General features: G+C 54.2%; 2 protein-coding genes across 9 annotated transcripts in view; one reads left to right on the top strand and one right to left on the bottom strand.

The window, feature by feature from the left end:
- Positions 1 to 3,103, top strand: part of ftsj1 (FtsJ RNA 2'-O-methyltransferase 1) — a 41,446-nt gene extending 38,343 nt beyond the window's left edge. For 3 of the 4 annotated variants that reach the window (XM_069929165.1, XM_069929166.1, XM_069929164.1), the window contains one exon: positions 1,999 to 3,103. In XM_069929165.1, coding sequence (XP_069785266.1) covers positions 1,999 to 2,361 — 363 coding nt within the window. In that variant the 3' untranslated portion in view covers positions 2,362 to 3,103. The other variant, XM_069929168.1, reaches the window with a different exon arrangement.
- On the bottom strand, positions 2,429 to 14,796 carry wdr13 (WD repeat domain 13). 5 transcript variants are annotated; one of them, XM_069929152.1, is made up of 11 exons: positions 14,568 to 14,793; positions 13,345 to 13,446; positions 12,044 to 12,137; positions 9,796 to 10,033; positions 8,832 to 8,941; positions 7,703 to 7,833; positions 6,864 to 7,171; positions 5,213 to 5,393; positions 4,565 to 4,706; positions 4,363 to 4,481; positions 2,429 to 3,420 (listed from the first exon to the last, which is right to left on the bottom strand). In XM_069929152.1, exons 3-11 carry the CDS (start codon positions 12,082 to 12,084, stop codon positions 3,236 to 3,238), a joined length of 1,455 nt encoding a protein of 484 aa, XP_069785253.1. In that variant the 5' UTR covers positions 12,085 to 12,137; positions 13,345 to 13,446; positions 14,568 to 14,793; the 3' UTR covers positions 2,429 to 3,235. The 5 variants fall into 5 exon arrangements, with proteins under 5 accessions (XP_069785253.1, XP_069785254.1, XP_069785251.1 ...); XM_069929153.1 differs by lacking the exon at positions 13,345 to 13,446 and having other exon boundaries at positions 6,864 to 7,091; positions 7,707 to 7,833; positions 14,568 to 14,795; XM_069929150.1 differs by lacking the exon at positions 13,345 to 13,446.
- Positions 14,797 to 14,891: the final 95 nt, after the last annotated feature.

Raw genomic sequence — 14,891 nt, 5'->3', positions numbered from 1 at the left:
GGGAAGGGGGTGGAGAGCTGGAGGGATGGAGACAGAGAAGATGGGGAATGGAGAGGTGCCAGCAGAGGTTGATGTTAATGCCACTTCATTTCTGTGTCCTCCTCCCATTTGTCCGTGGCTTTGTGTACCAAGCTCACCTGTAAATCGGAGCAACAGCTAATATTCTGTCTGGGCGCTCTCCGACCAGACGGCATTGACGTTGACGTTTCCAGTCTCCTGCTCCTCCCCTTCCCCATCCCCTCTGTCTCCTTCCCTCCAGCTTTCCATCCCATTCACTGAGTCGTTCTCCCTTCCCCCCGTTTGCTGGTGTGCCCTCCCTCCTTGATCCACCTTCTGCCTGGTCCGCACTCCTCTCCCCACCTCTCGATGTCCCCCCCACCATGTTGTTCGGGTGCCTGCCGTCATTTTGTCCACACCTTGATGTGGAGCTCAAGCCCGAAACGTTGATTCTGTATCTTTTGTCTGTTTGACCTGCTGAGTTTCTCCAGCATTTGTGTGTTTACCTCAACCCAGACTCTCGAGTTTGTTAGTTCATTGGTCGGGGGAATTTAAGTCCAAGATCCGTGTGTTAATGTTGCAGCTCCTCAAAACTCCTGTTAGACAGCATTTGGAACATGGCATTGAGTTCAGGGTTGCCTCGTTACAGGAAGGATGTGGGAGCTTTGGTGCAGGGGAGATAGACTGGGACTATGGAACAAGGGAGCTTTTCTCTTTGGAGCGACAGAGGATGAGAGGGGACTAAATCGAGGTGCAGGTGACACAAAGATTGGAGGTGTTGTGGATGGCGAGGGAGGCTTTTAAAGCTTGCGGAGGGATCTGGACCAGCCGGAAAAATGGGCTGCAAAATGGCCGATGTGGTTTAATACAGACAAGGGTGAGGTGTTGCATTCTGGAAGGGTAAACCACGGTAGGACATACACGGTAAATGGTCGGGCACTGAGGAGCAGAGAGATCTGAGAATTCAGACATTGTTCTCTGAAGGTGGCGTCTCAGGTGGACAGGGTCATAAAGAGAACTTTTGGTATCTTAGCCTTTATAAATCAAAGTATTTAGTGCAGGACTTCAACATATTATGTTGAAGTTGTTTAAGTCATAGGTGAGGCTAAATTTGGAGAATTGTGTGGAGTTCTGGTCATCGAACTACAGGAAGGATATCAGTAGATTTACTAGGACGTTGCCTGGTCTTCAGAACTGAGTTACAGGGAAAGATTAAACTCCCTTGGAGTGGAGAAGAATGAGGGGAGATTTGATTGAGGTTTACAAAATTATTAAGGGTGTAGACAGAATGGATTAGAGTAGGCTTTTCACTTAGTTTGTGGGAGATCAATACGAGAGGTCATAGTTTCAGCTGAAAGGGGAAAAGGTTTGGGGGAACATTAGGGGGAAGTGGTGGGAGTGTGGAATGACCTGCCATCTGAGGGGGTAAATGTGGGCTCCAGATTTAAGAATAAAGTGGATCGATACATGGATGGAAGACTTCTGGAGGGTTATGGAATGGGAGCAGGTCAGTTGGACTAGTGGAATGATGGTTGGCACAGACTAGAAGGACGGAGTGGCCTGTTTTCTATGCTGTAGCATTCTATGGTGGTGGAAGCTGGTACAGAAGGGAACATTTAAAAGATGGGGACACGGACACAAGAAAAACAGAGGTTGGGATTATTGAGTAGGTTTATATGGATCAGCACCAACATCGCGGGCGATGGAACATTCTGTGTTAGTTCAGGTTTGTCGTCTCACCTTCCAAGATTTACGGGAAGGAGGAGGATGTGGAAGGGACTGTGGAAACACCAGCTTCTCCACCAGACTTAGATTCTTTCCTGGACACATGGGAGAGTAAAAACAGCCCAGCACAGCTCACCTGCTGCCACACGGGTGGGCGAGTCAGGTTCAGAGCCCTCAAGTGGCTAAGGTGATAGGGCAACAGTTTTCCCTTGGGGCGCCCCCCATCCTGCCCGCAGATGGACTGATTCTCATTTCCTTCTGTGTTCCTGGGGGCAGCTGGAAGCCAGCCAGGAGTACTCATACACGCCACCCACCCAACCCCCCATCCAGCCCCCCTACCAGGAGGCCTGTCGGCTGAAGAAGGGCCAGCTGCTAGCCAGTGAGCGAGCCCCGGGCACCGACTACCCTCCAGGGCACAGCCTCGCCGCAACATTGGGTGGCCTGACCCTGGCAGAGGGACGGCAGGAGACAGATACCTTGACCCTGGCAGAGGGACGGTTGGATGCTGGCACCTCAACCCTGGCAGAGGGACAGCAGAAGATGGACACCTTGACCCTGGCAGAGGGATGGCAGGAGATTGACACCTTGACCCTGGCCAACAATTCAAGGGGGACAGCCAGCCCCTCGGGCTCTCATTGACAAAGTTGGGGGGAGGTGTGGGTGACATGTCTGCAGAGAGAAAACGGCAGCCCATCTGGAGGTAAGATGGAGTGGAATAAGTTAACGTTTATTGTGGAACTGGAAGCAGCCAGCACTGTACACTTGCACACATGGTTTCCCAGCGGAGGGAGCCCACGCCTCCAGCACTGATGCTGGAGAAGACCCCTCCCCACCCAGGAAAGCTGAAGGATCATCGATCCCCTTCCTCTGCCCCTCCTCAGTGAGTGTTGCCTGGGGAACTGGGTGCATGTGTCTCCATAATGCGTGTCTCTGTATCCCTGCATGTCTAATGCCAATGTGTTCATCTGTGTCTCTGTAATGCATGTGTGTAGGTATGCGTGTCTGTATAATGTCTGTGTATGTGTGGGTGCCTAGGTGGACATGTGTGTGTGTGTGTAATGCCTGGGTTTACATGTTTGGGTACATGTGTTTTGTGTGCGTCTATTATGCCTGTGTGTCTGGGTACAAGCATGTTTTCTGTGTGTAATGCCTGTGTGTGTCTGTGTGTATAAGGCCAATGTGTTTATGTATGTATCTGGGTACATGTGACAGTGTAATGCTTGTATGTGCAGGTGTATGTCTGGGTACACATGCAATGCATGCAAAGCTTCTCTGGCTGCGTACACACTGCCCTCTCTCTTCATGTGCACAGCGTCACCAGTCCTGGCCCCGATGTTGCAGACTGCATCTCCTGAATAAAAGCGCACAAGATTTAAACCAACTGTGTGTCCTTGGCCATGACTCAACAAAGATGGCGGGGGGGGGGGCGGGGTATGGCTCAATTCCACCAGGGTTCCTGGGAACCTAGGTCTTACTGATGGTGAGAGGGGTAGGGGAAGGTTGCCAGTTGCCTTTACTTCTGCTCCCTGCGCCAAACAATGACCATGCCCCTGGCGTCACTGGAGGCCAGCAGGCTCTCGTCACAGTTGAAGCTGACGTCAAGCACGGCCGCACTGTGACCCTGCAGCTTGTTCACCATCGCCCGGCTGGCTCGCTCCACGTCGAAGAAATAGACGCACATGTCCTCACTGCCCGTGACTGTAGGGTAAGAGGGAACAGAGGAGGTCAGAGTGAGGCTCCCCCATTCCATCACATACTCCCCAGGGGTCAGACGCTGCCCATCCCAGCACACACACTCCCGGGAGGGAGGGGGGGGGGTTGGACACAGAGTGAATCTCCCTCTGCACCATCCCGTCACACACTCCCTGGGGGTCAGACACGGAGAGAGGGTCCCTCTGCACCGTCCCGTACCATCACATACTCCCCTGGGTTCGGATATGAAGCGAGTCTCCATCCACACTGTCCCATCACACTCTCCCCGAGGGTTGGACACTGTGTCCCATCACACACTCCCTGGAGGTCAGATATGGAATGAATATCCCTCCACATTGTCCCGTCACACACTCTCAGGGGTTGGACACAGAGTGAAGCTCCCTCTGCATTGTCCCGTCACATATTCCCTGGGAGGGAGTGGTCGGACACAGAGTAAAGCTCCCTCCCCACTCTCCTGTCTCACACACACACACATTGCATCTGCACCATCCCGTTGTCCACACTCCCTCTGCATCTTCCCCCCCCCACACACACCCCTCCTGACACACACACTTCATCCACATAATCCCCTCACACACACCCTCCTGACACACACTCCATCCACATAATCCCCTCTCCTTACACACAAACTCCATCCACATAATCCCCTCACACACACACACCCTCCTTACACATGCACTCCATCCATAATCCCAGTCTCTCACATACACAATTCCTCTGCACCATCCTGTCATACACACTCCCTCTACATTCTCCCAGCACACCCCTTCTGCACCGTCCCATCACATGCACTCCCTCCACACATCCCTTCACACACACCCTCCTGACACACACACTCCCTCCGCACCCTCCCAACACCCACTCTCTCCGCACCCTCCTGACACACACTCCCTCCTGATAAACAACCCTCCCCAAGCTTGCTCTCACCGACGCAGGCTCCCTGCCGGAAGGACATAAGGGGGCAGAAGATGCTGCGGACAGGGTTGGAGCTCTGATGGATCTCGAAGGTCCGTTTCAGCTGCAGAGCGCCCTCGTTATCCACCACCCTGGGGACAGAGAGGAGAGAAGAGGTGAGGAGGCTGGCTCCCTGCTGCCCACAGTTCCTCACCTGAGTGCTCGGACTTCTCACCTGTACAGCAGCAGCTTGTTGACACAGGCGTTGACGAGCAGCGAGGGGTCACGAGCCTCGCGGCTGATCCAGGAACGGGCAGAGATGCTGGTGATGGAGCTGCCCTCATTCACCACCAGCCGCTTGGCCTTGGTCAGCTTGCCTGTGGGGTCAGAGGCAGGGGGTTCAGATGAAGGGGAGGAAACAGGTCGACTGGGGGAGGGGGGGGAGAGGAGTGACAGTCCCAATACCCTTCGTCCCCATTCTACCTCTCCCTGACTCGATCCTCCCCAATCTGACACCCCCCCTCCCTGATCGAAATCCCTTTCCCGTTCCAATACCCTTGTCCCCTTCTTGTCCCAATAGCCCCTTGTAGTCCCTCACTAACACAGTACCCTCCTTCCCTGTCCCAATACTCCCTTCCCAGACCCAATACTTCCCTTCTCAACCCAAAAGCATCCCCTGTTCCAATATCCCCTCACTGTTCCAATACTTCGACCCAACAGGCCTTCCCCTTCCGATATCCTCACCCCAATACTGCCCTCCATGTTCCAATAGCCCCCTCCTTGCCCAAAAACCTATTTGCCAACTCAGTAGCCCTCCCCGTTCCAATGCACCACCCCACCCCCCCCCACCCTGGCGACAAGAGGAAGATGCCGGTTTCCCTACCCGTGGCCATGTCAAAGAGGAAGGAGAAGATGCTGCCACGGTCGTCACCAGCCCACAGGATCCTGCCAGGAGCGTCAAAGGAGAGGGCCAGCACCCGTCCTGTCAGCTTGCTGGAGCCCCCCTTCACCTTCTTCCCTGTCGAGATGTTCATCACATGCACATTTTGCTTACTGTTGCCCACCTGTGGGGACGGGGCGGGGGTACACAGGGAGAGAGTGAGTCAGGGAGGGAGAGTCACACACACACACACACACACACACACACACACAGAGGGAGGACAAAGAGGGAGACAGAATTATGGGGAGAGAAAGGGATTCGGAGAGACAAATAGGGAGAGGACAAAGAATTCAGAGAGGAAAGGGGAGAGGGGACGAAGGATTCAGAGAGAAAAGGGGAGAGGGGACGAAGGATTCAGAGAGAAAAGGGGTGGGGGGGATGAAGGATTCGGAGAGAAAAGGGGAGAGGGGATGAAGGATTCAGAGAGAAAAGGGGAGATAGCCACAGGAAGAGAGACAGATACACAGACATAGTCACAATGATTGGGAGGGAGAGGATTCGGAGAGAGAAGCAGAGAAGAAGATAGGGAGACAAACAGTGATACACATGGCAGAGAGGGAAGAAGAAAGGGTTTTCAAGTTGATTGTTATCTGATTGTACAAGTACAATCTGACGAGATTCAGTTCTTTGGTCTGCTACACAAAACACACAGACACACAACCAGACATAACACCCATACAGATAAACAATACACATTCAGGACAAGTATTCATCTAAACAAATAAATATTGTTTCATGAGAGTCTCCAGTGGTTATTGTGAGCAGTTCCTTTGGTCGGCCAGCGTTCTCATTGCCCGTGGGAAGCTGTTCCTCAGCCTGGTGGTGCTGGCTCTGATACCCCTGTATCTCTTCCCCGACGGGTGCAGCTGGAAGATGTTGTGTGCAGGGGTGGGAATGGGGTTCTCAAATGATCTTGTGCGCCCTCTTTGGATAACAATCCTGGTAGATCACGTCAATGGTGGAGGGGGGTGGAGGGAGACTCCAGTGATCCTCCCTGCTGCTTTTAATGGTCCTGTGGATTGATCTCCGATCCATTTATATTGTCTGTACATCTGATTATGTTTTCCACGAAGGACAAAATGCTGTTTTGTCGGGTTGTACTTGTATAATCGGATGACAATAAACTTGAAATGTCCCCTATTGTTCCAGCCTCCCTGGCAAGGCATTCCAGGCACCCCCAGCTGTCTGTGAAAATAAAAACTTACCCCTGGCGTCTCCCCTAAACTTCCCTCCCTTCACTTTGTACAGACATCCTCTGATGTTTGCTAGTCCTGCCCCAGGAAATGCGTGGGCAGCACGGTTAGCGTATTACAGTGCCCGCGACCTGGGTTCGAATCTGGTAAGGAGTTTGCACATTCTCCCCATCACCTGCATGGGGTTTACTTGCATCCTTCAAAATTTACGAGGAGGTTGTAGGTTAATTGGGGTGGCATGGGCTCGAGGGCCGCAAGGGCCTGTTACTCTGCTGTGTGCATGTCTAGAAACTTTCTGTGGATGGTTTGAAAACACGGTAACAGACACTGCAGACCGAGAGGGGTAGAGGAGACAGAGGGTCCAAACGCCACCCCCACCCCCCCCCCCACCCACCACCTACCACCGTCAGGTTGTTGTTCATGGGCTGGAAGACACAGCACAGGAGCTCAGAGATGTCAGGGTCGGGGATCTCCCGAATGCACTTCCCATCCTCAGTGGCCCAGATGCGCATGGTGGCGTCCAGTGAGGTGGTGACGATGACGTCGTTGGAGAGGGACCAGGCAAAGTCAGTGATGCCCCGGCTGTGGCCTCTCAGGACTCGCAAGACACACGGCGGGGTGGGCACCAGCTGGAAGAGGGACACCGTACCGTCCAGGGAGCAGCAGGCGAGGCGGTTGCGGTCATCATTAGCAAACTGAACCTTGGGAACTGGGGCAAGAGGTCAGGGATGGAGGGATGGAGGGGGGAGGGATGGAGGGGGGAGGGATGGAGGGGGGAGGGATGGAGGGGGGTGGGATGGAGGGGGCATGGCTGCTCCCCACCAGCTCCTATTCCACCTAACCCTTCCCATTACCCCAGCACCCCCTCCTCCTCCCTCTCCATCTGTTTCCCTCCCTCCCCATTCTTCCTCCCCTCCCTCCCTGTTCCACATCCCACTGTTTCCCCACTCCCTCTCCCTCATTCCTCTCACATTCCCACCAACTGTTCCCCGCGTTCTCTCTCCCCTCACATTCCCACCAATCCCCACACCCCCATCATCCCTCTACCCTGAGTGTCCTCTCTTCCCCACCATTCCCCGTCTCCTCTGACCATCCCCTATGTCACTCACCTCCCTCGTTTCCACCACTCCCCTCTCTCCCTGACCTGTCTCCCCTCTACGTCAATCACCTCTCTCTTCTGCACCATCCCCTCTCTGACCCCCAGTGTCCTTCCACCCTGGCCCACCCCCCCATCCCTCACCTGCCTCATCCACGTGCTGGTCGAAGATGTGGTACATCCCAGCGAAGGCGTAGTTCTCGCTCAGTGTTGTGTCACCTGCCATGGCACGGCTGGCCTCTGCCGCAGAGGTGGGCACCAGGCTTCCAGGAGACCTGGGGGGGGTGGTGGAAGAGGCTGACGGTCACACCCCAAGGGTGGGGAGTCTAGCACAGCAGGATCCCACTGCTGGCCAACCCTGAATCGAACCCAGGGACCTCCCACTGATAACCACCCGTGGATTCCACCCATCTGATGGGATGGGAGAGGGGAAGATGAGGACTCCTCCCCCCCTCTGTTCCCACTCCCCCCACCCGGACCCTGTGTTCCTCTCACAAGATTCCCTGGTGATGTGGGCCCCCTTTCCACAGCTCAGCACTTCTCTGCCTCCTCTGTAAATCCTCCCTCGTCCCCCCATTTCCCTCCCAGAATCCTCCTGTCTCTTCTATCTCTCCCACAAAATCCCCTCTCCATTTCCCCCTCCCCACCCCTCTCAGAACCTTCCCTCCAAATACCCCTCTCCAACTCAGAAATGCCCCTTCCCTCCAGTCTCCCCTTCCTTTCCCCACCCCTCAGAATCTCCACCCTCCAAATCTCCCCTCCCCCGTATCCCTCTCCCTCCGAATATTCCTCTCCTCCTCACCCCTTAGAATTTGCCCTCCATCTGTATCCCCTCCTCCCCTCACCTTTGCCCACCCCTCTCCTCTCCCCCTCCGAGTCTCCCCCTCCCTATGAATCCCACCTTTCCCCCAGAGCCCCCATCCCTCCCTCTAAATCCCTCCTCTTCTCCCAAGACCTGGGTGAGAGAGTCCATGGCCAGGATGTTGCGAGCTTGGATGGGCAGAGTCTGATTTTACATGGTATTGACTCCCCTCACCACTCTCTCCCCCTCATCATTTTGTACAACTCTACGAGATCTCCCACCATTCTTCTACACTCCAGGGAATAAAGCCCTCACCTGCTTAACCTTTCCCTGTAACTCAGTCCCTGAAGTCCAGGCAATGTCCTAGTAAATCTTTTCTTCCCTCTTTCTATCTTATTGATATCTTTCCTGTAGTTAGGAGACCAAATGAGGGAGGAGCTCGGACCTCCTTGGGGAGAGGGTGGGACTTACTTCTCCTCGTACACCACCCGGTTCAACTGCGCCTGGAGCTGATATGATCCACGGCTCACCGACCGCCTGTGGCCTCTGGGCCCCTGGGCCCGCAGATCGTCCTCAAAATCCTGTAGAGGGAGGCAGTGGGGGGGGGGAGGGCGGGAATTTAAAATTGCAGATTTGGAAATGAATTAAACCTCCCCCCAACATGAGAAGTCAGACTGGGATTGTTAGGGGCTATTTGGTCCATTTAGATTATGGTAGCTCTCTGTTCTACCCCCCCCCCCCCCCCCCCCCCCCCAGCCCTCCTTCCCTGTGCTCTTACCTCTTTAAGAGCTTGGCCAATTCTGCTTTGCAGCTTGGCCCTGAAAGTCACCACTCCCACCCACTCCTCGCCTGGCACCATCTCCCATGCCCGTTAACACCCACAAGATTTTGAATCTGCGACCATGCCTTCCCTTGTTGTTCAGCGAACAGAAACAGCCTTCCTCTCCACCTGCCTCAATCGGAGCCGATCTGTATTCTGTCCCCCACTTCTGTCTCCTCTCTAAAATGAGTTCCGAAGAGAATACTCTTACCCAGCCTCAAACACGGTGCAGGGGTTGGGAAAGGAGAGAAAAGAAGTAGTCGGAGAGAGACAGGGGGAGAAGGGAGGGAAATGGGCAGATCGAAAATTTGGGGGGAGGTAAGAGTTCTGTGGTGGGAGGGAAGAAGGAGAGAGGAGAGAGGGGGGGGAAGAGAGAGGAAGAGGGAGGGGGAGAGGGGGTGAGGAGAAGAGTGGAGGAGAGGGGGTGAGAGGGGGATAGAGGGGGGTAGAAGGGAGGGAGAGAGAGGGCAGGAAGGAAGAGAGTTGGGGGAAATGTTATCCAGACTCATATTGTCCCCCCAACAACCAGCTCACCAGGGCTCTCAGGGCCTGTGACTGTCCCATACCCCTCGGAGCTCCAACAGCCTCCACCCCACTGCACCCTCAGGTGCTCACCTCCATGCGGTCAAGGGTGGTGCGGCTACTGCGGATGCTGTTGCTGTGTGCCCGGAAGCTGCTCTGCTCCGACAGGGGTCCGTAGCGCAGGCCCAGCAGCAGGCTGCGCAGCCTCAGATACTGGTGGCGCAGCAGGGGGTCGAAGCCCCCTTTGGCATTCTCCCGCAGCAGCTGGCTCCGCCGCCGGATGTACTGGGTGCGGAACTGCGGGAAGTTGGAGGTTCGGTAGGCGTTGTACCTGGGCCGAGAAAAAGGGAGAGGCAGCAGTGAAGTCCGGCAACTGGCTTCTCCCCCTCCCTGGCCCCAGCAGGGCAACAGTGGGCAGAGGGGAGGAACTGAGGGGAGTTGGAGGTGCCTTAGGCCATGTACCTGGGCTGAGAGAAAGGCAGCAATGAGGTCAAGATGGGGGTGGGTGGGGGGAGGGGGGAGATGGAGAGAAGGGAGACGGGGATGGGGGGAAGGGAGACAGGATGGCGGAAGAGAGCTGCGGAAGGGGGAAAGGGAGATAGGGGGAAGGGAGACGGGGAAGGGAGGCGGGGGAGATGGAGGAAGGGTGACAGGGAAGGGAGATGGGGCAGGAAGGGAGACAGGGAGGGGTGAATGGGAGATGGGGAGGGAGATGGAGAGGGATGAGGGGTGAGAGAGGAGGATGAGGTGAGGGAGGGGGAGAAGATGGGTGAAGCAGGGGGAAAAGATGGGCGAAGCAGGGGGAAAAGATGGGCGAAGCAGGGGGAAAAGATGGGCGAAGCAGGGGGAAAAGATGGGCGAAGCAGGGGGAAAAGATGGGCGAAGCAGGGGGAAAAGATGGGCGAAGCAGGGGGAAAAGATGGGCGAAGCAGGGGGAAAAGATGGGCGAAGCAGGGGGAAAAGATGGGCGAAGCAGGGGGAAAAGATGGGCGAAGCAGGGGGAAAAGATGGGCGAAGCAGGGGGAAAAGATGGGCGAAGCAGGGGGAAAAGATGGGCGAAGCAGGGGGAAAAGATGGGCGAAGCAGGGGGAAAAGATGGGCGAAGCAGGGGGAAAAGAAGGGCAAGTGGGAGAAAAGGGGTGAGGGAGATGAATGAGGTGAGAGAGGGGTAAGGGGGGGTAAAGTGGGGAATAAGATGGACAAGAGAGGGAAGAGGGAGTGAGGAAGGGAGGGGAGGTGCGAGTGTGCAGTCCAGAGCTCAAGGCTGCCCCCCTCCCACTTCATTTACAGGGAGAACGGAAACAGCTGGTGTTGGGGGTGGAGTTCAAACCCTGGTCTCTGGATCCGTGAGGCCACTGTGCCACCAAGGCAGGCTCAGGGTTCGGCTTCTGCTCAAGCCCTGTAGGAGATGTCGATTGATTCCTGCTGCTTTGCAGGGCAGGAAGCCAGGGCTCTTGGAGCCGATCCAGATCACCGCAGCTCATCTGCCCCACCCCTCCACCAACAGCCTGCTGCATAACTCCAGCAAACCTTCCTCAGGGAAGGTGGCCCCAGCCCAGATGGACCTCCCCTTGGAGCACCCCTGTGAAGTGGATCATTTGTCTCAGAAAACCCATGGTCACCCAAGTGGGCCAGACAAGACCAAACCTACTCCTCCATCCACTATCCCCTCCTCTCCCCCTCCCTTCGTGTCCTCTCCTCTCTTTGCCCACCCTTCAGTCCCCCATCCTCTCCCCATTTCTGTCCTACCCCTCTGTCATGTCCTTTTTCCCTCTTGCCCTCTACCCCACCCATTTCTCTCACCTCTCCCGCTCCTCTCCCTCTCTCCCCTCCACCCACCCATTCTCCTTGCCTCCAGCTCCCTTCTCTCCCTCCCTCTCCCCAGCCTCTCCACCCTTTCTCTCCCTCAGCCCCTCCCTCTTCAACCCTTCTCTCTCCCTCTCCTCCCGTCTCTCCTCCTCCCATTGCCCATCCTCTCCTGCAACCCTTTCCTCCCTCAGCCCCCCCCCCCCCCACGGGCTCTCGACCTCAAGAGGGCGGATGGAAGCAGAGTCCCTGAAAACAGCCAGGTGGAGGGAAAGATGATCAAGGTTGGGCGAGATCGTGAATGGCAGAGCAGACTTGAGGGGCTGAGTGGCCTTTGCCAGTCCCTAATTGGTGTGCTCCAATGGGCACGGAGATGATAAAACCCAGCAAGTGCAGGAACAGCGGTGGTGGTGGAGAACGGGGGGAGGTGGGGAGCCTGGTCTGATGGGGCAGGCAGCTGGGAGGCCAGGGTGAAGGGCATGGAGCTGCGAGGAGCCTCGACACACCCAACCCAACCCAAAGGGTCCTCTCTTACCTGGCATCTACAGCGAGCACCTGCTGCCACACTGCGGCCATGCCAGAGGCACCGTGGATGAGTCAGGGAGCTCCAGGATCACATACACATCCTTCTGTGGTGGGGAGAGGGGAGGGGGTGGGAGAGAGTGTGGGAGAAAGAGAGAGAGGTGAAGAGAAAGAGAGATGGAGAGGAGAAAGATGAAGAGAAAGAGATGGAGAAAGGAGAGGGAGTGAAAGATGGAGAGATAAAAGAGATGGAAAGAAAGAGAAATTAAGAAGACAAGAGATGAAAAATGGAAAAAGAGATGAAAGATGGAAAAAGCAGAGAGGAGAAAGATGCAGAGAAAGAGATGGAGAGGAGATGGAGTGAAAGAGAGAGATATGGAGAGAGTTAAAGAGAGATATAGATATATAAAAAGAAAAAAGAAATGGAGAGGAGAGAGAAATAGAGAGATATATAGATATTGAGAAAAAGATGATCAGAGATGAGAGAGAGATGGAAAAAGATGAAAGATGGAAAGAGAGATGAGAGAGAAAGATGGAAAAGGAGAGGGAGTGAGAGAGATGGAGAGAGTTAAAGAGGGATATGAATATAGAGATGGAAATATGAGAGAGGGGAGAGAAAAACAGCAGTAAGCAAGGTTGTAAGTTCCAGTGACCCAGGTTGTGAGATCATATACACACAAACAGATGCGGCTTGGGGCTTGGGCGACTGAATGTTTATTATTATCTTACATGATAATAACAACCTTGCATGGGGTTTAACTGAATATTTATTACCTTGCATTGGGATAACTGAAAATGTTATTTTAAAAATTTTTTTGTCTTTTTAGTTAAATTAAGTGCTATTTTTCCAGTTATTTTGGCATTTTTAAAAAATCGTTAGCATAGCGGTTAGCGCAAGGCCTTTACAGCCCCAGGGATCGGGACCGGGGTTCCAATCCTGTGCTGTCTGCAAGGAATTTGTTTGTTCTCCCCGTGTCTGTGTAGGTTTTCTTTGAGAGCTCCGCCAGTTTGAAACATACTGGGGGTTGTACATAGATGGGTGTAATCGGGCGGCGCGGGCTCATGGGCCGGAAGGTCCTGTTATCATGCTGTATGTCTAAATTTAAAGTACCTGTTCGGCTGCAGCAAGTAAAACTTTTGTTGCATGTGCCCATTTTGTGTGGAATATGACAATAAATGCTTGATCATCAGAATTTGAAGCTGGAGAGACTCAGTGGGGGTCAGGAAGCATCCAGGTGATGTTTAGGATTAGTGCCCTTGTCGAGATGAAATTTAAATTTTGAAATTTAGATGTACTGGACTGGAAGGCCTTACCTTGGGAAAGGATATGGCGGGGACGGAGAATGGATCAGCTCATGCCTGAATGACAGAGGATTCTCTTCGGGCTTAATGGTCTATTTCTGCTCCTGCATCTTGCTGTTACGGGGAGAAGGCAGGAGAATCAGGCTGTAAATCAGCCATGATGGAATGCCATGAAGACTAGATCAGAATCAGATCCAGGATTTACAGTCATAAACAAGTCATGAAATTCGGTGTTTTTGCAGCAGTATCACAGTGCAAACATTTATATTATAACCATCTTACAACATTACTATAAAACATAAAAATAATAGTGCACGAAAAGTAAGACAGTGTCTTTGGTTCATTGATTATTCAGGAATCTGGTGGGAGCAGGAAGAAGCATTCCTTGAGCTGCTGAATGCTCGTCCTTTAGGCTCCTGTACCTTTTCCCAGATGGGAGCAGAGTGGGCATGGCCTGGGTGGTGGAAGTCTTTGAGGAGAGAGGCTGCTCTTTTAAGGCACCTCCTCATGTAAATGACCTTAATGGAGTGAAGTCTGGTGCCTGTGATATCGCAGGCCAAGTTAACAACTCTCAGGAGTTTATTCTTGTCCTGAGAGTTGGCACCTCCATACCAGGCAGTGATGCAGCCGCCCAGAATGACCTCCCTGGTACACCTGTAAAAGTTTATGAGAGTCTTCAGTGAAGTGTCAAATCTACTCAGTCACCACACAAAGTATAGCCACTGGCGAGCCTTCTTTGTGATTGCATCAACGTGGAGGCTCCAGGACAGATCCTCGGAGATGTTGTCACCCAGGAATTTGTTGACCCTCTCCACTGATGACTAAGCTGTAGTCGATGAAGACTTGCCATATGTATCAAGGGTCGAATGGTCTAATTCCACTCCTATACTTTATGGTGCGGTGCTGGAAACACCAGTCAGGGTCAATGAAATGGCAGCTAAATAGGGAGGGTTTAGATTTTGCAAAACTGCTTCCGATGATGTCCCAACAGATTCACAGGACTGATGGGCAAGCAGTCCGGCCAATCAGCGCACGGCCCGCCTACCCCCTTTTTCCTGGTGCCCGTTGCCCCAGGTGACGCAGGCCGTGCGTGACGTCATGCCGCCGCCGTCCGCCCTCTTCGCCATGAAACGTCTGATGCCCCGGGATTGGCCGAAGGACGCGCGTGACGTCATGGCAACGCCCAAATTTACATAAAATAGGATTAAAAGAGTGCGTAGTGGCTGGTAACCCACCGGACACCTCACCATCTCTTCCGCGGCGCTCTGTCGTGAACTCGTCGTCGAACGCGCGCTCTGAATTTTAGCAGGAGCGCCCGACCGCTCGCCCGCTCCCCCTTCCGCTCGCTTCCAGTCACATGACCGCCGGCCAATGGAGAGCACCGCTGCAGTCAGCAGAGTGCGAAAACCCCGTGGGGTCACGTGATACTAGATGTGCACCAGCAACTCGGCGGCCAATGCTCAGGCGTTCGTGCGATAGCAACCAGCCAACCAATCACCTGCTGAGACGGCCGAGCACGAGGAACCTTGCAGCCAATCACCTGCTGAGGCAGCCGAGCG

The sequence above is a fragment of the Narcine bancroftii genome, chromosome 3 (genome assembly GCF_036971445.1).
Source record: "Narcine bancroftii isolate sNarBan1 chromosome 3, sNarBan1.hap1, whole genome shotgun sequence".
NCBI lineage: Eukaryota > Metazoa > Chordata > Chondrichthyes > Torpediniformes > Narcinidae > Narcine > Narcine bancroftii.
This window is presented reverse-complemented; position numbering and strand designations above follow the sequence as displayed.

Excerpts from the sequence above, each read along its gene's own strand:
- wdr13 (XM_069929152.1), bottom strand. The coding sequence starts at position 12,084 with ATGGCCGCAGTGTGGCAGCAGGTGCTCGCTGTAGATGCCAG. Across the intron at positions 5,394-6,863 it reads TGAACAACAACCTGACGGTG|GTGGGCAACAGTAAGCAAAA; the intron begins GTAGGTGGTGGG and ends CCGTCCCCACAG. Across the intron at positions 3,421-4,362 it reads CCGGCAGGGAGCCTGCGTCG|TCACGGGCAGTGAGGACATG; the intron begins GTGAGAGCAAGC and ends CTTACCCTACAG.